Raw genomic sequence first — 21247 nt, 5'->3', positions numbered from 1 at the left:
TTCTATCTTCAGGCCTGGGGGTGAATCCCTCCACTGCTTGTCTTTGGGTGCCTCCCCATCCTTTGCTGGCTCTATTCATCCTGCCAGTATAAACAGTCCCTTCATTATGAGCTCTTCCCTGTTAACCCCTTTTAAATGTGTCCTTTCCTGCTGGGAACTACTGATACCAAGTAATTCAATTGAACAGCCACACTGGGAGGTGCAATCACACCTGGATCTGCAGTCTGGATCCAGCCAGTCTGCGGGAGCCCAGCTTGCAACTGCTGACGTATGCTCAAAGCCCCACACCGAGGCCAGCAGACCAAAGCTGAGAGTACCTCACAGACCAACACAGTGCTAAGGACAGTAGGTACACAATAACTCCCATGTTGAAACTGAAGAGGCAAACCAAAAAAGGGAAAAGGTCGAGACACGTCTAACCAGTTTAATGACTTCGAAACCGTGCAAATGCCAAACTATGGAGCACTAGGGATACAAGAGGCACCAAGGCCTGGGGGGTGGGGGTGGGGGACACTACAACATTGTCATGGGGAAAACAGGATCACCTAATATTGGTAGGGGAAAAGGGCAGTCCACCGGCAGCTCAGAACTATGACATATTCCTCAGGGGAGCCTGCATCCCTTCCTGAAAGTAGGAGCAAGCCAGCTGCCTTCACTCTCGGACATAAATTCTGGTGCAGACCACGTCATCGGCGCCAAATGTCTGCAGAGAAGAAGAAAAGGAAAACCAATCAGTGCAGATGCCTGTGCAAAAATGTTTAAAGCATATCACTAATAAGGCCACTTATTGCCCTGTTAAAAACTCTTTGTAACAGACATTCAATTTCCTGTGTGTGTGCTCAGGCTAAGCATTAAGGGATATTTTTTCCCCCTTAAGCGCTATTGGCAAAGAGGTAACCAGAGTATAGAATTATGTTATATACCATTTTCCTTTGCTTCTGGAACCTGTAAAATGCTGACATAAGAAATGCCAGGAGTTTTGGTTTTAAAATTAAACTGAAAGGGAAAGAATGTCACAATGGACATTTCTGAAGTGGCTCTGTCTCTTTTCAAATGACTTCAAGATAGAAAGAAGCTCAGGCAGCTGGGGTCATGAGGCCCAGCCAGTTCTGTTCCTTGCTTTGGAGAAGGAATAGAACTGCTTTCCAGGAAGCAGTCATCTAACCTGGGAGACAGGCTGAGATGCTGTATATGTAATACTCAAGTCACCTGCAAGCTAGAAAATTGGTCTCAGCTGCAAAAGCACAGTATTGGCATCCAAACCTAGCCCTGCAGCTCACAGCTGGCTAAGCTTGGGGGCAAATGTTTTCCTCTCGTGGCCTGTTTGGGAAAGGGGCAGGCAGGGGCTGGTGTTGAGGAGAGGGTGGAGTTGACAAGATGATCATCGCAAAGGCTCTTCCAGCTAAAATTCTATGGCTCTTAGTTTGTTTGCTGTAGGGAGGACACGAATCATTGCACAGATGGAGGAGGACATTTTTCTGCTGGCCCCTGAAATGATATTGCCCACAAGTAAACTGTCTCAACTTTCCCCCAAAACTAGCAATTACTCACAGGCCTGCTCTCCTGGACCTCTCACAGGCAGTTAGAACAGGGAAAGCAATATGTATGTTTAAAAAAAAAACAAAAACAAAAACCAAGAAACAGAAATTCCCCAGTCTGTAAACCTGATGTGAGTATGTTTGTTTGCAAATGTACATTTATGTGCTAGAAGGTCCTTATCTTTCAGATTCTTAAAGTGGCCTGAAATTACAGAGACATTAAAACCACTAAACGAGGCATTTAGCTATCCTAGGATCTTTATATTCTTACCCTGCCATCTTAGTTGGTCACGAGATGCTCTCAGAGAACATATGCTAAAACATTATCCTGACACGTGTGCTTCAGGGAAATACTTCCAGTCCTTAGTGACTGAGGAAGCAGATGCCCATCACTAGCTTCTTTTCTTTTTGAGACAGCCTTACTCTGTCGCCGAGGCTGGAGTGCAATGGTGTGATGTCAGCTCACTGCAACCTCTGCCTCCCAGGTTCAAGCGATTCTCCTGCTTCAGCCTCCCAAGTAGCTGGGATTACAGGCATACACCACCATGCCCAGCTAATTTTTGGGTATTTTTAGTAGAGATGGGGTTTTACCTTGTTGGCCAGGCTGGTCTCGAACTCCTGACTTCAAGTGATCCACCTGCCTCAGCCTCCCAAAGTGTTGGGATTACAGGCGTGAGCCACTGCACCCAGCCACTAGCTTCTTTTCATGCTAGGGATCTCCTGACCAGACTGGCAGTTATACCCCCTCCTGGACATCTTTGTCCTAGCCTCTTCTCTATTAGGAAGAAACGCAGGTGATTCTGCAAGCTAGGGGGTGTGGGGCTTGACTTTCCCACCATAAGTCTACCTCGCAGATGTCTGGACGCCTCAGAACCATGTTAATTTTCCATAATTCTTTGAGTTCTACAGCCACGGACTGTCAAATGGCTGCCAGCATTTGGGTATTTAACGCTGTACCCTGGAGAAACTATTCTCGCTAGCTGACAGCTCTCCCCAGCTAACAAATAGCTTCATGACATGAGAAGAAATCGCCGCATTTCCAACCACATTTGAAGTGCCCTTCTCGGCCTGCAAACTATGCTTAGAGGTTCCCGACAGAAACTCTCTGTAGAATATTCCAGAGTGGTTTGTGGGAGTATACTCAGTTTTCAAAGGAAGGCAACTTATAGCCTGGGGGCAATTTACTGTTGGCGCTGGGAGAGCTTATTTCAACTTAACTAGAATAATTGCCTCTTGTTATATAGAGACTGCATCTCTCTGCGTTTTAGATTTATTAATGATAATAACCCTTGAAACAAAAGCCCACATTTCAGATCCAAAATGCCAAGAGTTAATACTCCCTTTCCCTTTGAGGCTTGTATATATGTTTGCTGTGCCAGGGAAGAATGCAGGGATAGAACCGAAGTTGGGAGGAGGGAGGATTTGAAAGTGATGGGGTCCATCTACCAGAATTTGGCCTGTGACTCCAGCTGCTCGTATACTACAGAGGTTAATAAAATCACTCTTTCTCAGAGCAAACCGATCCTACTGAACCCTCAGCTACATTCTAAAACTCTCAAGTCATCTCCCTCTGCTGTCTCTGGTACCAGTAAACCATATACGCCTTTTCTCCTAAATTTCCATGTCTCAGCCTCAAATTGCTCCCCCAAGCCCGGCAAGTATCCTTTCCCTGGAAACAATATTAACCAGGTTGCAAATTAAGCCAGTCCTTTCTCTGTGAAAGGAGAAAGCATGTTAAATCATACCAGGGAAGGACAAGAGGAGACAGAGAAAGATCAAGCAGTCTCAGTTCAAGTAATAGCTCAATTTAGGGTCTTCTTGCAGAATAAACATGTAATTTCAAGGCTGAGAGGGACCTCAGGGATCAGACTTCAGCTTAACCCCTCATTGTATAGCAGGGGGAAGAGCTTGGGAAGGGAAGGCCTATGCTCAGGTCACACTGTAAGTCCTTTCCTAGCACCCTTCAGCAGGCAGTCTCCTATTCACAACATTTCAAGGTGACATTCACTAAGATGGAGCAGAGATTAACAAAATACCTAATGGAGAACAAAGGATATAATTTCCTGGTTACCCAAAACAGCTTTCCCTTTTCTGGTCTGGAAGAAAAGGGTGGTTGCAAAACCCTTAATTAGTTTTTTTGTTTTTGTTTTTGTTTTTAATTTTGAGACACGGTCTCAGCTCTGTTGCCTAGGCTGGAGTGCAGTGGCATGATCACAGTTCACTGCAGCCTCAAACTCCTGGGCTCAAGTGATCCTCCCACTTCAGCCTCCGAGTAGCTGAGACTACAAGCATGTGCCACCACACTCAGCTAATTTTTTTTTTTTTTTTTTTTGTAGAGATAGGGGTCTATGTTGCCCAGGCTGTTCTCAAACTCCTGGGCTCAGCCTCCCAAAGTGCTGGGATTACAGGTGTGAGCCACCAATCCCAGCCCAGTTTTGTAACACAAAGGGAGAGCGAGGGGGATTGTTCTGCTCTCAGCCTTCCTTTGTTCTCTACCTAAAAAAAGGGGAGGAAGTGTGTGCTTAAATTATAGAGGTTTCTAATTTGGCCTCACTAGGTAAGTTTTGTTTGGCTAGGAGCAGGTGTTTAAAATGTTTTCGTCTGAATACTTTTTTTTTTTAGAGACAGAGTCTCTGTCGCCCAGGCTGGAGTGCAGTGGTGCCATCTCAGCTCACTGCAACCTCCGCCTCCTGGGTTCAAGTGAATCTCCTGCCTCAGCTTCCCGAGTAGCTGGGATTACAGGCATATGCCACCACGCCCGGCTAATTTTGTATTTTTAGTAGAGACGGGGTTTCTCCATGTTGATCAGGCTGGTCTCAAACTTGCAACCTCAGGTGATCCACCCGCTTTGGCCCCCCAGAATGCTGGGATCTGAATACTTTTAAGGAAAAGACTATCTTTTTTAGTTCTACAGGGGCTCATCTCTCCACACCGTGTCATACTCAGACACTTCCCAAATTAGCATTCATTGCCTGGCTCCCAAAGGCCATTGGAGTTTGCAAATCACTGCTAAAAATGTTCTCTAAGGTTTTGAGTGCTGATGTGATAAAAATTACTGAAACCTTTTCCAGCCAGCAAAAGGGGGAATGAGAATGAAAAAAAATCCCTTCTGCCATGTGAGTGTGGGGACCTCATAGAGCCTAAGCATTCCAAGCCTGATGAGAGGGGAGCTTGGCTTAAAGCATGTCACCGCCACTGGGATGTATTAGTGTGGATAGTGGCAGGCACTCCAGCCTGTCTCTAGCCCCTATTCCATCCTCTGAGCCACTCCTCTTTCCTGCCAACCATTTAACAATGATTTGCTCTGACCTGAACTGTCATCTCGGGTTTTCTGCTCTAATTTTAATCCAGGGCAAATGGTGTCTTTCTCTGAATGGCCGAGTGAGGAGGACATATTTGTGGGGCCCATCTGGGGCCCCCTCTGGGGGAACTTCGGGATTATTTCAGGGTCAAGGGTTCCCTACCAGGATAAGTTCATCGTTGGCCAGCTCACGGGTCCAGTAGGTTTTGGGGCCGTCCCCTTCAAGAAGAGTTTGCGTGCAGTGGATCTTGTTCTCATTCTCCCAAGTGGCTAAACTCTGCAGGCGGGAAAACCATTAGTGACATTAATTAGAGTCTCAGCAGCGGGAGCAGGGACAACAATGAGCATTGAAAAATAATTGCTCTGCAGAGAATCAACACATGGTCCCTGTCAGCAGGCCACAGATTCTTCTCCGCTGAGCGTTATAAAGTCCAAATTCAGAGTGCTGGTCACAGATTTTATGGGGTATAAATACACCTTGTATAACACACACACACACTCACAAACACACACAAACAATCTCTTACTGAAGCAGCAAGGCCTTAGGCATGCTTTACATCTCTAGGAATAAAACTTAGAGCATGAAATGGTTCATTTATATAAAAATTAGCTAACCCTTCAAACAATTTGGATTTTATTTATTTTTATTCATTTTTTTTTTTAGATGGAGTCTCGCTCTGTTGCCCAGGCTGGAGCGCAGTGGCACAATCTTGGCTCCTTACACCCTCCACCTCCCAGGTTCAAGCAATTCTCCTGTCAGCCTCCTGAGTAGCTGGGATTACAGGTGCCTGCCACCACGCTCAGCTAATTTTTTTGGTATATTTAGTACAGATGGGGTTTCACCAGGCTGGTCTCGAACTCCTGACCTCAGGTGAACATCATTTGGATTTTAAAAGCAAGAACCTTCACATCAGAACCACAAGATTTTACAACAGTTAAGACACCAAGTTTGTAACCACATCTGTCATCAGCCTATCAGGAGCACGATTCCCTGCATGGATTTTGGGATAGGAACGTCCTTTCTGTTCACTCCTCATCAGATTTAGTGCACCCCTGCACTGATAAACCTCGGTGTCTTTGGCTCTGAGGGTTAAAATGCTGCCACTTTCCCGGTTACATCCCTTTAGAAAAAATTTAAAAAGCAAATCAATCTGAAGGCTCTTCATGCTTTTGGAGGTGGGAGGCAAAACGAGGGATTTCCTGAAGTTTTCCCCAGTGTCTGCACAAAGCTAAGTGTGGTCCAGCTGGGCTGGGGGGTGGGCCAGAGCTGAATGTGCACATAATCAGTTTTTAACTAACACATGGGACACATTCATTAGGCAAGGTGTGGGGGGATGGGGGGTGCATAAAGCCCCACTCTCCCGGCTGTTGTGTGAACCTTTAATTTTTTTTTTTAAATCAGAATTACCCTTCCTGGCAGTAGCCACCATTGGATGTCCCCAGACTGAGCCCTGCCTATTGCCAAGCCTCCTCTCTTAGACTCCCAGCCCTTCACTCTATGCTGTCCTGCTCTTTGTTTCTGCAGTGCAGTTTAGGCTTCAGATCCCACCCCCTCCAAGCGTGGAGATCATTTCCAGGCTATGACAATTCTGGAGCCAAAGATTGCCTCCTAGATCAGCCTGCTTCTGGGGGGCTTTGTTTCTTTGTCCTTCCAAGCCCAGTGCTCAGAGAGTCCCATTCTGAGATCAGACCAGGCACTGCTCAGGAAAGGTGAAAGAAACAATTTCCCACTCTCTGGAATGTTACGACTTTTTTCTTTAAAAAAAAAAAAAAATTGGAGAAGGGGAGGGAGACATTCTGTCACTTTTTAAATAAGTGGTAGCACCGGTGATTATTTTTCCATCTGGTTAACCAAATGCAATTTTTGCCCATGCAAAAAACGAATGTACAACCCCTTGGTTCAATCCACCGGTTCATCCGTGGGCCGATGTATGGAGAAATAAAAAAAAACTCTTGCCCTTGAGGACTAAGAGAGGGCAACTAGTCCATTTTCCCAGCCAGAACCTGCCTTGCTTTTGGAAAGACTCCGCCGTTCCTTTAAGGAACCAGGCTGAGGGCGGGAAGGGAGAGGTGACGGGGCCATCGGGACTGCTAAAACTGTATCCAGAGCGTACCCAGGCGGCCCAGGGACCCGGGCGGGCGCGGGGGATACGGCGGGAAAGGAATGCAAGAGATGCCGCTTCACCTGCGACAGAGAACCTGGCGGCTCCTGCAACCTCCTCCTCCTGCGCCGCCTGCGCTTGGCGCCGCAAACCGCTGCAAAAGCCACTGCTGGGAACGCGGCGCAACCCAGAGCCCGCTCTTTAAGCGCGGCTGTTAGTACCCCGGGAGGCAGCGTAGGGATGGGGTTGAGATGGAATGAAGGTAATACTTTGTCTTGAGCCAGGGGCAACTAGCATGCACAAACCCCCTCTGCAAACAGCCAATGTACACACCCTGCAAGGAAGGCGCGCCACAGGCTGCAAAGGGAGACATAGGTTCCTCCAGCAGCAGTGGGCCATGGGCACCGAGCGGGGACCCGGGGACGCTGTAGTGGCTCTGGGGCCTCACCCTGCACTTGCGTCCGTCCACGGTCTCCTCCTCAAAGCCTTCTCCGACCTTGAAGTTGATCTCAGTGGTGCGCACCGTGGTGGATGTCTTGATGTAGAACTGATCCCCGTCCTGGCGGATCTCCACGTGCGGCTTGGACGCAGCCGCTACGGCCACTTTCCTCAGCATGGCGTTCACACCTGCGCAGGGTGCACCACAGGCTTGGGTCACGGGGCCTCGCCGCCAGTCTCGGGACCGGTCGGGCACTGCTCATACCCTAACTTTAGAAAGGGGCCTTAAAATTGATCCACTCGTTTCCCTGCCCTCGCCCTTGTTTTCGAGATGAGAGACTGAGGCACAGAGAGGGTAAGTGACTTTCCTCGAGTTGCACAGTGAATTCGTGGCAGAGCCTGGTCCCAAATTTGAGTCTCCAAATTTAAGTCCCTGATCCTCCTTGCTCTCCAGTAATCTCTCCTCGCTATGATCTAGCACGAGATAAAGTCCGCACCATCGAGGAGGGCGCCAAACATTCAGCAAACATTCGCCGAACGCGTGGGTTCCGGGATCTCTACCAGCTTCTCCGAGACCCGGTGCGCCTGGGAGACAAGGCGATCTATTGCCCCGGGGACTCCCTCCTGCCTGGGCTCCCCAACTTCCACCCCTCCAGGACTGGGGCACTTCCGGGACCAGGGCACCTCCGGGCCGCATCTCCCCGTCGGGACGCGCCCTCTGCACCAGCTTACCCAGTGCCTTGAGCAGCTCGTCGAAATTCTCGCTGCTGCGCATCTTCCAGGTGCCGGCGAAGTTGGGCATGGTGGCGGTGGCGGTGGCGGTGGCGGCGGCAGCAGGTACGGACAGCGGCGGCGCAGCGGGCACACTCTGAGCTCGCAAGGCGGAGACTGGCGCTTTGCGCCCAGCGCTGCGCGCCTTGAGTCACTAGGAGAGCGCCCCCCACCCCGCCGGGCTTCTGGCCCCGCCCCGCCGGCCCTGCCCCCGCTCCCCCGCAGCCCCTACCCGGTATGCGCTCAACTCCCAGCCCAGTTGTGCCTCAGCCTCCAGAGGTGCGGGCACCCGCTCTCCAACTGGGGGGCCTCCACCTCCCTCAGGACACCCACATCCCGCTTTAAAATGGGTGGTGGGAGAGGGTTAGCTGAAACAAGATTGGCTTGGAGGGGATAACTGTTGAAGCTGGGCGGTGTGGACTTGGGTTATGATTCTACTCTTCTCTCTACGTTTGAATATGTTTGAAAATATCCATAACATAAACTTAAAGTGGATAGCGAGCGGGGCCATCAGGGGATGGGACCCACTCTTTTTTCACCTCCGGTCGTACCTACTGGGTGTGCCCAGATGGTGTCCCTTCCCTCCCACTCCGGGATCCTATTCTGAAACCCTCTCCCCGCATCCCCACGCCCCCCACAGGACCCATGGGGAGTGAGTGGCAGGAAACCGCAACCCCCATCAACACCAGCTTGGGCACTGCGGCGCGAATCCACGAGCTGCGGGTCCTCCGCGTTCCGAGTGCAGGAGGGGGCCAGACCTTTGTCAGGGCTCAGGACAAACTGTGGATCGAGAGGCGTGGACTGCCTCAGCTCCAGAATCTGGGCTAGGTGCGGCCTGTTTTGCAAAAGCGTGAGGCTTTGCACTCTTCGGGCAGGCTGTGAGGGCCAAGGGGAGGAAGGCTTCTCCCTTTGCTCCCAAATAACCTAAACATCACGACCTAAAGTCCCCTCGGTGTTTCCACTAAGGGAGTACAAACACTTCACTATTACCCTCGTAGCTCTTCTCTGTACATTTTCCTTCCAGCTTTTTCCCACTATTTTACCATCTGCACACCTCAGCCAAACTGTACAACTCAGGATTCTAGAACGTGCCATGCATTTTATTATCTCTAAGCTTTTGCCCATGCCATGGCTTCTTCCTTGAATGCCCCTTTCCTCATCGGGTTAATCAAATCTTGCCCATTCACGAAAGCCCATCTTTATGCTCTCTCTTTTGTGAAATTCAGTTTCCTAATGAACTGTGATTATTTTTCTCTGAATTGACAGGATTCTTGTCTGGTCCTGCTCTTGTTCAAGTCTTCGCTCTGCTATAAACTGAACTCCTGGAGGGCAGTGATCGTTTATCCACTTGTCCTCCCTTCCTAAGGCTTAGCCAGGTGGGGCTCGATAACTGTGCATTGATTTGAGAAGGATGTGAGTGGTGGCCTGGGGTGAAGATTCCCCCAGGACCTTGGGGAATCTGTGCTGAGTGCCTACTGAACAGGGCCCTGGAAACTTCTGGAGGTGGCTGGGGCTGGGTTCCTGCCAGGAGGCCCCGAGGATCTGTCTAAGAAAGCAGCTGAGGACAGGAGAGGGGAGTGGGGCCATCACCAGCTGGAAAGGGGCATGGGCAGGGCCGGCATTCTGGATGTGCCGTCTGTGCAGTCACACAGGGCCATGCACTTAGAAGGGCCTGATAGTTAGATTGGAAAATGGAAAAGCAGGAATGCTCTGCTATTGCCAGCTTGAATGTCAGAATACTTTTTGTTTGTCTGTTTGTTTTGAGACAGAGTCTCGCTCTGTTGCCCGGGCTGGAGTGCAGTGGCGCAATCTTGGCTCACTGCAACCTCTGCCTCCTGGGTTTAAATGATTCTCCTGGCTCAGCCTCCCAAGTAGCTGGGACTACAGGTGTGTGCTACCATGCCCAGCTAATTTTTTGTATTTTTAGTAGAGACAGGGTTTCACTGTGTTAGCCAGGATGGTCTCGATCTCCTGACCTCGTGATCTGCCCTCCTCGGCCTCCCAAAGTGCTGGGATTACAGGCGTGAGCCACCGTGCCTGGCCCCATAATACTTTTTGAACAAGGAGTCCTGAATTTTTATTTTGCACTGGGATCTGCAAATTAAGTAGCAGGTCCTGGATGTGGGAGGCAAGGGATGGAGCTGCCATAGAATCAAACCCACTTCACAGAGGGTCGAGTGCCTCTCCAGTGAAGGGGCAAAACAGGAGTGCCACCCAGCTAATGCAGGCCTCTGCCCCCATCCAACACTCTTCCCTAAGAAGGCTTCAGCCATCTAAAGGGCAGGGCTGGGGAGGGACTGGGGCAGGAGGCTGGAGGAGGGCAGCAATGTTGGAGCAGCATCCTAGTTTGCAGCCCAGAGAGACCTTGTGAGGATAGTCAGAGGGCCGTGGATGAGGCACAAAGGTGACAGAGACCTCTTGCAGCAAAGGCATTGGGTGGACAAAGAGGGAAGAGGGAAAGAAGAAGGTGAGGGAGGGAGTCAGAGAGAGAATGGGGCAAGAGGGGCCAGATGAAGGTGTCCACTCCAAAAGTTGGCGATACTGGGACAGGACAGTGGTGCCGTTCTGCAGGCACAAAACAAGGGCGGGAGCAGGGTCCAGAAGTGAGGAGGGCACAGCCAGTTCAGCAGTAGAGTGGGAGGTGATCCTGGAGTCCTTGTGAGCCCACTCTCCTTGTTTTTAAGACAGGGTCTGGCTCTGTCGCCAGTGCTTGAGTGCCCTGGTGCCATCCTGGGTCACTGTAACCTTGCCTCCCGGGCTCAAGCAATCCTCCTGCCTCAGCCTCCCAAGTAGCTGGGATTACAGGTACGCACCACCGTGCCTGGCTAATTTTTGTATTTTTAGTAGAGACAGGGGTTTGCCATGTTGCCCAGGATGGTCTCGAACTCCTGAGCTCAACCAATTTGCCCACCTCAGCCTCCCAAAGTGCTAGGATTACAGGCATGAGCACCCAGCCTGCTGTCCTTGTTAATGGAAGTTTAGAGGTGACCAGAGCAGACAGGAGGGGCCAGGACTTCTCAGAAGACCCAAATCTCATCAGGTGGCACATGGAAATGGGAGGGCAGGCTGCTATCACCTTCCTGGCTACTGGGGAAACCCCAGAGCCAAGAGGGCCACAAAAACACCACCATCATGGCTGGGCACGGAGGCTCACACCTGTCATCCCAGCACTTAGGGAGGCTGAGGCAGGCGAATCACCTGAGGTCAGGAGTTCGAGATCAGCATGGCCAACATGGTGAAACCCCATCTCTACTAAAAATACAAAATTAGTCGAACATGGTGGTGTGCCCCTGTAGTCCCAGCTACTCAGGAAGCTGAGTGAGGAGGATCACTTGAACCCAGGAGTCCCAGGTTGTAGTGAGCGCAGATCGCACCACTGCACTCCAGCCTGGGCAACAGAGTGAGATTCCGTCTCAAAAAGAAACAAACAAACCAACCAATAAACAAAGCCACCACCATTGTGGCATTTCTGTGGATCCAGAGAAGGCCCCCTGCTGGGCAGAGACCCGGCTCTTGGCCTGGGTCTTCAAACAGATGGGCAGAACCATCTGAAATGCTCTGACCTCCCTGTCTTCTCTCCTTCTCTTCTTTTACCCTTCCATTCACTAACGTTTGCTGACCATCTCTGTGAGCCAGGAACTGGGTGCACCTCTGAGGATAGTGACCACTCAAGATCCAGGTCCTGTCTTGAAGGTTCACTGTTTACACAGGAGGAAATAACCTAGAAACTCTGTGATCAACACATGGGCTAATAGTGCCTGAGTGGCAGGTACTGAGCCCAGCCTGGGTGGAACCTTAGGAGTGGATCCAGAGGGGCTGTGAGAGTGAGGGAGTACAGTCAGAAGAACAACATGTGCAGGGACAGGGTTATGTGTTTAGGAACCACGTATCTTTTGGCCTGGCTGGAGTGCATACCTTGAAGGGAGCAAGGTAGGAGGTAAGACAAGAGATGAGCTGAAGGCACTCTCCTAAGGACAAAGGGTCATGAATGCAGCGTTCCCAGGTGGCCACATAGAAGGATTTAAGCAGAGATGAGCCATGGTCCTACTGCATATTTGGAAAGTTGCCACCACCACAGTGTGGAGAATGAATGAGAGGAGACAAGTATATTACCAGGGACGCAGGGAGGAGGATTTTGCCCTGAACTGGGCAACCAGCGGTGATGTCGGCAGTGGATTAGACCACAGTGGTTCCCTAAGGCTAGTCCGTGATTTGAGTCAGGCATTACAGCAGCCTGGGGAGCTTTCTAGAAATTCAAATTCCTTGGCCCCAGCCCAGGAGATTTGGATCCTGTAAGTCATGGATAGGGCCCAGGAAACTGTGTTCGGCAAGTTTTCCAAGTGATTCTCCTTGCACAGCCAGATTGACTTTACAATACATCATGACTGGTAGGGGTGAGGGAAGTGGGAGCAAGAGGCCAGAATGACTCCTAGATTCCTGGGTGGTGTGCTTGGTGGTCTCATTTGCTGCTATAGGTAAGACACGGATGGCAGATGAGTTTTCTTTGGGAAGCGCTGGGTTTGAGTTGTCTGAGTATCCAGGATCCAGTGGGAAGTGTGGTTTTGGAGTTCGAGAGAGAGGTCTTAGCTGAAGACAGGGATGGGGGTCACCTGTTTCCAGCAAGCAGTTGAAGACATGAGTGTGGATGAGATGTGCAGAGACAGGACACAGAAAGAGAAGAGCAAAAGGCAAAGGGTAGAGCTTGGAGAATCTCAGCGTTTAGGGGTCAGATGGAGCAGGTGAGCGCTGAAGGAAGCAGGAGGGGAGAAGGAAGAAAACCAGAGGGTGATGTCCTCCCAGTCAAGGAGCCCAGCATTTTTTAAAAGGAGGGATTGGCTGGGTGCAGGGGCTCATGCATGTAATCCCAGCAGTTTGGAAGGCCGAGGTGGGTCGATCACCTGAGGTCAGGAGTTCAAGACCAGTCTGGCCAACATGGTGCAACCCCATCTCTACTAAAAATACAAAAATAGCCAGGTGTGGTGGCATGCACCTGTAATCCCAGCTACTTGGGAGGCTGAGGGAGGAGAATCACTTAAGCCTAGTGGGTGGAGGTTGCAGTGAGCCAAGATTGCACCACTGCACTCCAGCCTGGATGACAGAATGAGACTCCATCTAAAAAAAAAAAAAAAAAAAGGAGGGATGGACCAACAGTAACAACTGCTCCAAAGAGGTTCATGGAGGCAAGGGCCACCACGTGTCCCCTGGATGAGCAGCAGGACGGTCTTGGTGACTGCAGTCAGAGCAGTTTTAGGAGGTGGTGGGGTCTGAAGGCAGGATCAACAGGTTGAGTTTGGAAAGGAAAGCGTGAAATTGGAATCAGAAAATGTAGACAACTCTTTTGAAAAGCATGACTGTAGGGGAGGAGAGAGATGAATTGAAAGTTATGAGAGGAGGTAGCACCAAAGGACTATTCAGAGTTTTGTTGTTTGCATTTCAGATGGGAGGGATTTGAACATATGTATAAGGTGAAGGCAGAGACTAAAGAAAAGACAGAAGGTGCAGGAGAAATAGAAGATGGACACAAGTGGTAGAGATGGGAGAGGAGGAGACCCAGAGTGCAAGTGGAGGTGTCTGCCTTCCAGGTAAAGGAACCAGAAGTTAAGGTGTTTCTGTCTGTGTCCTTTCCTTTCTCTGTGAAGTAAGAGAGGGGTGTTCTGCAAAGGAGGGAAAAGTTGCAAGATGGGGCTCTTGGAGAAAGCTTGGAAGAGCCCCTTCTAAAAATAGGAAAGGTGACTCAGGGTGCACAGAAATGATGCTCCCACCTCCCTCACCAGGAAGGGCTCCAGGAAGGTTGGAGAGCAGGACAGGGGCTGGCTCCAGATTTCACAGTGGAATGTGCTTTTCTCCAGCAGATCTGGGACTCCAACATGTAGGTGATGGAATAGTGGGCGTGTGAACTGAAGCAGAGACAGAGAAGAGCAGAGCAACTGAGAGTGATGACGGAAGGGGTTGAGGTGTAGGACCAGGAGTTCTGGGCAGAAGAGGGATGGAAGTTGAGCCAGGACAGGGCTTGGTAGGCAGGGAGAAAATGGAGGAACTCAAAGGCCTGGAAGTCCTGTGAGGGTGAACGATTGGTGCGCTGGGGCAGGAAGGTGGGCATGGTCAGAGATTAAGATACTGCAATTTAGGATAACGATAAAGCCGTCTTTAAGATGTGAGTGTCCATTATTAATCGTGAAGAGGGCCATTGGTGTGCACCATTTCCTAAACATATTGAGTCCTATATCTGGAGAATCTTGTAGGACTGGTGTTTCATAGAACCCACTTCAATCAACTCCGATAAAAGATAATGGGAGCTGCGAGGCACAGTGGCTCATGCCTGTAATCCCAACACTGGGAGGACAGGGTGGGCAGATCACTTGAGGCCAGGGGTTTGAGACCAGCCTGGCCAACATGGCGAAACCCCATTTATATTAAAAACACAAAAATTAGCCAGGTGTGGTGGTGCATGCCTGTAGTCTCAGCTACTCGGGAGGTTGAGGCAGGAGAATCGCTTGAACTCAGGAGGCAGAGTTTCCGGTGAGCTGAGATCACACCACTGCACTCCAGCCTGGGTAATAGAGTGAGACTCTGTCTCAAAAAAAAAAAAAAAAAAAACAGAAAAAAAGGTAATGGGAGCCATGGAAGGTTTTTAAGGAGAAAATGACTTGGTCAGATTGCATCTTAGACAGATCTTGCTGGTGGCCTGCATGGAGGATGGATTGAAGGAGAGTGAGAGCTGTTACATGGAAAGGAATGAGGAGTCTATTGCAGTGGTCCAGGCAAGAAATATAGAAGGTTAAAGCTTGAGGAGGTACGAGATCTGAGAAATATTTAGAAAGTAAAATATTTATTTCTAGAAATATTTAAAGTAGGACAAGTAGGACAGATTACAGGTTGGAAGCGAAGGATAAGGAGAGATAGGTGCTGAGTTTCTAGCTTGGATTTGACATGGAAAGTGAGACCAACCCAGATGGTGGTAGACAATTTTGTAAGGAGGATGCTGACTGCCAGCTTGGATATAATAGCTTTGAGGCTCATGGGGACAAACAGATGGAAGCGTTCAGAGCATGAACTTCAGTGAAGCAACAGGAGGGAGTGTTCTGGAAGGCCTCGAGGATGAGGGAGTCAGTTTGCCACAGTATAGGAACCCCAGAGAAAGAACCCATGGAATGAAGGTGTAGGGTAATATGAATCACCGTGACATTTGAATTTGGAAATACCTGGGCTTCAGAGTACAGCACCGATAGCAGAGTGGGAGGACTGGGGACAAGAGCGTGGAGTGCCAAATGGAATTCTATGGTACATGGTCTGGGAGCTTGGCAGTGCCTGCCTGGACAGCTAAGGGCAGGGATCAGACTTTGGGCCCTTACTGCTCAGCCCAAGGAGACTTGACTGGCACTGGCCAGTAGGCAAAGGTGACTTATTGGCTGAACACAGCTGCACAACTGTCAGTTAATTCCATGACTGTGGGATTCTAGCACATTGCAGGGTGTTTTGTGTGTATGGTGCATGCTCAGGCACACATGGGCTTACATTCAGGATCCCCTTATTGTTTTGGCTGGAAAAGCTGATCTTTGAATCTCTGGAACTTGAGGCCAGGGGTTTGAGACCAACCTGGCCAACATGGCGAAACCCCGTCTCTACTAAAAATACAAAATTTAGCCAGGTGTGGTGGCGGGTGCCTATAGTCCCAGGTACTCTGGAGGCTGAGGCAGGAGAATGGCGTGAACCTGCGAGGCAGAGCTTGCAGTGAACCCACGAGGCGGAACTTGCAGTGAGCTGAGATCGCTCCACTGTACTCCAGCCTGGGTGACAGAGCGAGACTCCGTCTCAAAAAAAAAAAAAATACAAAAATTAGTTGGGTGTGGTGGCTTAAGCCTGTAGTCCCAGCTACTCGGGAGGCACGAGAATCGTTTGAACTCAGGAGGCAGAAAAGACTTTTTTTTTTTTGAGATGGACTTTCACTCTTGTCACCCAGGCTGGAGTGCAATGGCGCGATCTCGGCTCACTGTAACCTCCGCCTCCAGGGTTCAAGCGATTCTCCTGCCTCAGCCTCCCGAGTAGCTGGGACTACAGGCACGTGCCACCACACCCAGCTAATTTTGTATTTTTAGTAGAGACAGGGTTTCACCATTTGGCCTGGCTGGTCTCAAACTCCTGACCTCAGGTGATCCACCCGCCTCGGCCTCCCAAAGTGCTGGGATTACAGGTGTGAGCCACTGCACCTGGCAAGACTTCTTGGAATGAAGATCTGTGAGTAGATGCACTTACTCACCCACTCACCATGTTTGGAGGGAATGCTATGTGTCAGGCATGGGGTTTAGAGGCGAAAGGACATGGCCCAAGAATGGGAACTCACAGGCCGGTAAGGAAGAGAGATGCACCAAGATAAAGTCTGGGACAATGTGGTAGTTGCCACGAACGGGGAAAGTGGAAGCATTTTGGGAACTCAGGAGAGGGCATCTAACCCTGGCAAGTTTGGACTTCCCAGAGAATATGACATTAAGCCTAAGCAGGGCCCTGAAGGATGAACAAGAATTTAACAGGCAGACAAAGGGGAAAGGGCATTCTGAGCAGAGGAAACAGCGGGGGCTCAGAAGGGAAGCTGAGCAGGGCTCTGAGGCCTCTTGCAGCTCCAGTGAGGGACAGTCTGTAAGGAGCCTTCTGGAGAAGGGACTTCCCTGGCAATCAGGTAACCTCACCTTGGAATCCAGGGACCTCAGTCTGGACCACTCCTTCCTCTCCCCCAGCACCCACCCAAAAGGGTCTTCTCAGCTGGCTGCAGTTGCCTATGGTGTGTGGCCAGTTCCTGGTATTTCCTCTCCCGATGTGGATTTCTCAAGGGCAGGAGCTCAGGCCTGGGCCCTCTCTCCAAGACCCCTTTGTTCTCTGGCCGGCAGCCTAGAGTCTGGCTCCCCGCTTTGCAGACCCCGTGTTGCCAGCCCCTCCCAGGCCACTGACCTGCATCCCTGCCTGGGACATTTCTGCTGAGTGTAGCTACTTTTGCCTGGAGGCACGCCAGAGCCTCAGCCCCCAGGGGCCCGCTGGCCCGGGGCCCCACGCCCTTAGGCAGCCTGAATTCATGCTGGAAGAATGGGGGTCAGAGTTCAGTCCCCGAAAGCTGGGGGCTCTGAAGAGGGTCCCAGTGGGGGTCTTCAGGGCAGCTGTTTGTAGTGGGGGCTGGGGCCACCATGCCCAGGACAATCTGGGAGTCAGCAAAACAGGACAAAGAATAGCAGGGCTCCTGGGGAAGAATGGCATTTGGGCTGCACACTTGCCCTGCTTGGTGGGTTTCTTTTTTTTTTTTTTTTTTTGAGTCAGAGTCTCAGTCTGTCGCCCAGGCTGAAGTGCAGTGGCGCGATCTCGGCTCACTGCAAGCTCCGCCTCCCGGGTTCACGCCATTCTCCTGCCTCAGCCTCCCGAGTAGCTGGATCTACAGGTGCCCGCCACCGCGCCCGGCTAATTTTTTGTATTTTTAGTAGAGACTGGGTTTCACCATGTTAGCCAGGATGGTCTCGATCTCCTGACCTCGTGATCCGCCCGCCTCGGCCTCCCAAAGTGTAGGGATTACAGGCGTGAGCCAGGTGGGTTTCTTTCAGGTTAATGGAGTGGAAGGAGCACTGGACTGGGAGTCAGAGGGAGACAGCACCAGGATTGAAGGAGTCCTGTGGATCATGGAGTCTCTTAGTAGAATAAAAACAAATAGCTAGCATTTATTGAGCTTTCACTATGTGCCAGGCACTGTGGCAAGCGCTCCATGAGTATTCATTCATTTATTCCTTACCACTGTCCTGTGAAGTGGATACTCATTTCTAGATGAGGAGACTGAAGCACAAGGGGTGAGGTACCATGCCAAGTTTACTCAGCTAATGGGAGTCAGAGATGGGAGGTGGGCCCAGGTAGGGTGGCCCCAGATTTATACTGTTCGTTTATTGTACAGAAGGGGACCTGGAGGCCCAGAGAAGGGGTGCCTGGGCTCAGGTCACACAGTGGAGCAGGGAGTATCCCTCATCTCCTGCCCACCAGCCCCAGGGATCTTGGGCTCATAGGCAGTCTCCAGGGCCTGGGACGTCTGACCACCTGAAGGCTAATGAGAACAACTCTGCTTAAAAGCAGGGCCAGGAGAAAGGCTTGTGGCAGATCTATTGCTCTGTCCACCTGGGCTGTAGTCCTGGATTGCCACTGAGTGGCTGTACAACTTGGAGCAGGTCACAACTACTGTGAACCTCGGTTTCCTCCTGTGTATTAATAAAATGGAAGTGAAAATACCAACCATGCCTGCTTCAAAAGGTAAAATGAGTTAATAAATGTGAAAACGAAAGACCAAACAGCTGCTTTTTAGACTCTAGGCTCAACTCAGTCCTGGCCTGCCCACCTACCCTTAAATGGGAGCTCTGGCTTCTCCTTTAAGTGACTATTACACTCATTCATCAAACATTTATTGAGCACTTACTATGCTCCAGGCCCTGTAATCAAATAACTCTATGGGTGTTGTTATTATATCCATTTTATAGACTTAGAAAATGAGGGTCAGAGGTGAACTGACCTACCCAAGGTCACAGAGAAGTAATAGTCAGAGCCAGGATTTGAATCCATGATTGTCTCAGTTGAGAGTCTGAGCCTCCTAGAAGCTGATAAGTGAGGCTGGTTCGAACGTCCACAGTGCCACATCATCACCCTGTAGCAGGCACAACGATGAAGGAGTAATCTGAGATGCTTAGGAGCAGGAAGGAAGGAATGACTATGCCAGGGGCAGTCCAGGAAGGGGTGGCCTTCCACCCAGAGAAGGGGTGGCCCTTGAGCTAAAGCTCAAAGATTTAGAGTTTGCCAGGCAAGTGCTTTAGAGCTAAAGCTCAAAGATTTAGAGTTTCCCAGGCAAGTGCTTCGGACAGAGGAAACAGCAAGAGCATAGACCTGGCAGTGGGAAAGGCAGGGAAGTGCAAGAGATGGAGGGAGCCTGGATCCTAGGGTGCAGTGGGGCAAGCGGGGAGCTGGGAACTGACCTGTAAGGGCAGCAAGGAGGAAGCCAGGGAGACTGCCACACCTACCAGAGGGTGCTGCAGCCTGTCACCGGGCATTACTGCTGCAAGGCAGGAAAGGTGAGCAGCCCAGGTGCAGACGTTGAGTGCAAAAGAGTTTTGTGAGGTCCACAGTGTTTCTCTAAAACGATACACCCCACCAATGTCAAAAATCAGATTTCGTGTCAATCCAGATTTCTGGCTTCTCTTGAAAACCAAATGATCTGCTAACTTGGGGCTGACCTCCTATATCACAATCTGTTATGAATTGGATGGTTTCCCCCTGCAAATTCACATGTTGGAGTCCTAATCCCCAGTACCTCAGAATGGGACCTTATTTGGAGATAGGGTCTCTATAGAGGTAATCAAATCAAAATGAGGTCATCAGGGTAGATAGACTCTAATCCAATATGATTGCTGTCCTTATAAGGGGAAATCTGGTCCCAGAGACACTTGGAAGAAAGATGATGTGAAAAGAGGCAGGGAGAACACGGCCATCTGCAAGCCAAGGAGAGAGGCCTGGAACAGAGCCTTCCCTCACAGCCCTCAGAAGGAATCAATCCTGCTGACACCTTGACTTTGAACTTCTGGCCTCCAGAACTGTGAGACAATAATTTTCTATTGTTTAAGCCGCCCAGCTTGTGGTGATTTGATACGCAGCCCTAGCAAACCAATATGCAATCCCTGGCAAGCCAGGAGGAAATGCCAGTTGAGGGTGCCCTCCTCTAGGCTTCCTCCCCACCCCTCCTCCAAGTTTCCCTTGCCCCTGCCCCATTTACCACCCTTGCCTGTGCCCTGCTTCCCCCTTGGGCCATGGAGGTAGAGCCTCTGCCATTTCACTCTGCCTGTCTGTCCTACTGTGAGGGGCTCTGTGACTAGCCCCAGCATAACCTGGTTCACTCCAGCTGCAGGAGGAACAGAAGAACCCATGTGAGCCTGGTTGGTAGCTGGCAGCTGGCCCTTCATCTTGTTGGGGAGGTTTGAACCTGGGAGTACCAGTCAGTCCTTGGGAGGGAGTAAGCTCTGTGAAGGGTCTGAGCTGGAAGAGACTTCCTGATTGTCTGGGCCCTATGGTCTGTGGACCAGCAGCATCAGAATCACCTGGGAGCTTGTTAAAATGCAGAACCCCAGGCTGACTTGCTGAATCAGAATCTGCATTCTAACAAGGTCCTCAGGTGATTCATACTACATTCAAGTTTGAGATGCACTGGATCTTAAACGTCGCTGCACACTGGAAGCACCTGGGGATTCTAGCGATGCTAATGCCTGGGTACCTTCAGAGACGATGATGTGATTATTCTAGGGCGGAGCTTGGACATCACAGTTCGAAAAGCTTCCCAGGTGATTGTAATGCACAGCCACATTTGGGGACTGCTGGTCTACTGTGGGTATTTACACCAACTCCCCTTCCCACCAGAAAACCTTTATAGCAAATAGCAAAACTAGAGCTATGGGTCCAGAAAGAACTGCCCACATCCACCCCCCACCACCCAAATAACTCAGGCTGTCTGGGGAAGGGCCTGTACAGATGACCCTGACCAGTGAAAGCCATGGTCAGAGCCCTGTGTGGATGATTAAGAAAGCTTCTAGTCCTTAGTAGTATTTAAGTTCTTAAGTGTTCTGTAAGTTCTGGGAGGGACTTGAAATTGTACCCAATGCCCAAAGATGTTAAGTGACTTACCCAAGGTCCCATGGTTCTTCTTGGCAGAGCTGGGACTTGTGAGTGGGTGTTTGAGTCCCACTTTGGAGCACTTTGTTGATCAAAGTCAGTGGTATAGTCTGTCCCTTGGAGCATGTGTCCTCATGTGTCATTAAAAGAGTCATGGCCTGAAAGCACTGGGCTGACTTTGAGTCCCTATTGTGAAATTCAGGATGTACCCAATTCGGATGAACTTTAGAAAAGGCAGATAGGCTGCAGCTGACTCTGAGACCCAGATGGTTCTAATGAAGGCTGAAGGGAAACTATTCCTTCTTGGAAACCAGGAACGGACTGGCAGAGGAAACAGAGGTAGGACCCTGCTCCCAGATGTAATAACCCTCCCCCTGTGCTGGGGTCATTAGTCACTGATGATTAGCTGGTGCTTTTAGGGCTCAAAT

The 21247-nt window shown here is 50.4% G+C and overlaps 1 protein-coding gene across 1 annotated transcript; it reads right to left on the bottom strand.

The window, feature by feature from the left end:
• Window positions 1-409: 409 nt before the first annotated feature.
• On the bottom strand, window positions 410-8329 carry CRABP1 (cellular retinoic acid binding protein 1). Its single transcript, XM_004056601.5, has 4 exons — window positions 8112-8329; window positions 7390-7568; window positions 5003-5116; window positions 410-703 (listed from the first exon to the last, which is right to left on the bottom strand). Exons 1-4 carry the CDS (start codon window positions 8179-8181, stop codon window positions 653-655), a joined length of 414 nt encoding a protein of 137 aa, XP_004056649.1. The 5' UTR covers window positions 8182-8329; the 3' UTR covers window positions 410-652.
• Window positions 8330-21247: the final 12918 nt, after the last annotated feature.

The sequence above is a fragment of the Gorilla gorilla genome, chromosome 16 (genome assembly GCF_029281585.2).
Source record: "Gorilla gorilla gorilla isolate KB3781 chromosome 16, NHGRI_mGorGor1-v2.1_pri, whole genome shotgun sequence".
In the NCBI taxonomy this organism is placed as follows: domain Eukaryota; kingdom Metazoa; phylum Chordata; class Mammalia; order Primates; family Hominidae; genus Gorilla; species Gorilla gorilla.
The sequence above is the reverse complement of the archived record's forward strand: the minus strand, read 5'-3'. Positions and strand labels throughout refer to the sequence as shown.

Bases quoted from the DNA above. Each gene is read 5' to 3' on its own strand.
- CRABP1 (XM_004056601.5), bottom strand. From the start codon at position 8,181: ATGCCCAACTTCGCCGGCACCTGGAAGATGCGCAGCAGCGAGAATTTC. The intron at 7,569-8,111 runs GTAAGCTGGTGC...CACCCTGCGCAG, and splicing joins CGAGCTGCTCAAGGCACTGG to GTGTGAACGCCATGCTGAGG. The intron at 704-5,002 runs GTAGGGAACCCT...TCTTCTCTGCAG, and splicing joins CCAACGATGAACTTATCCTG to ACATTTGGCGCCGATGACGT.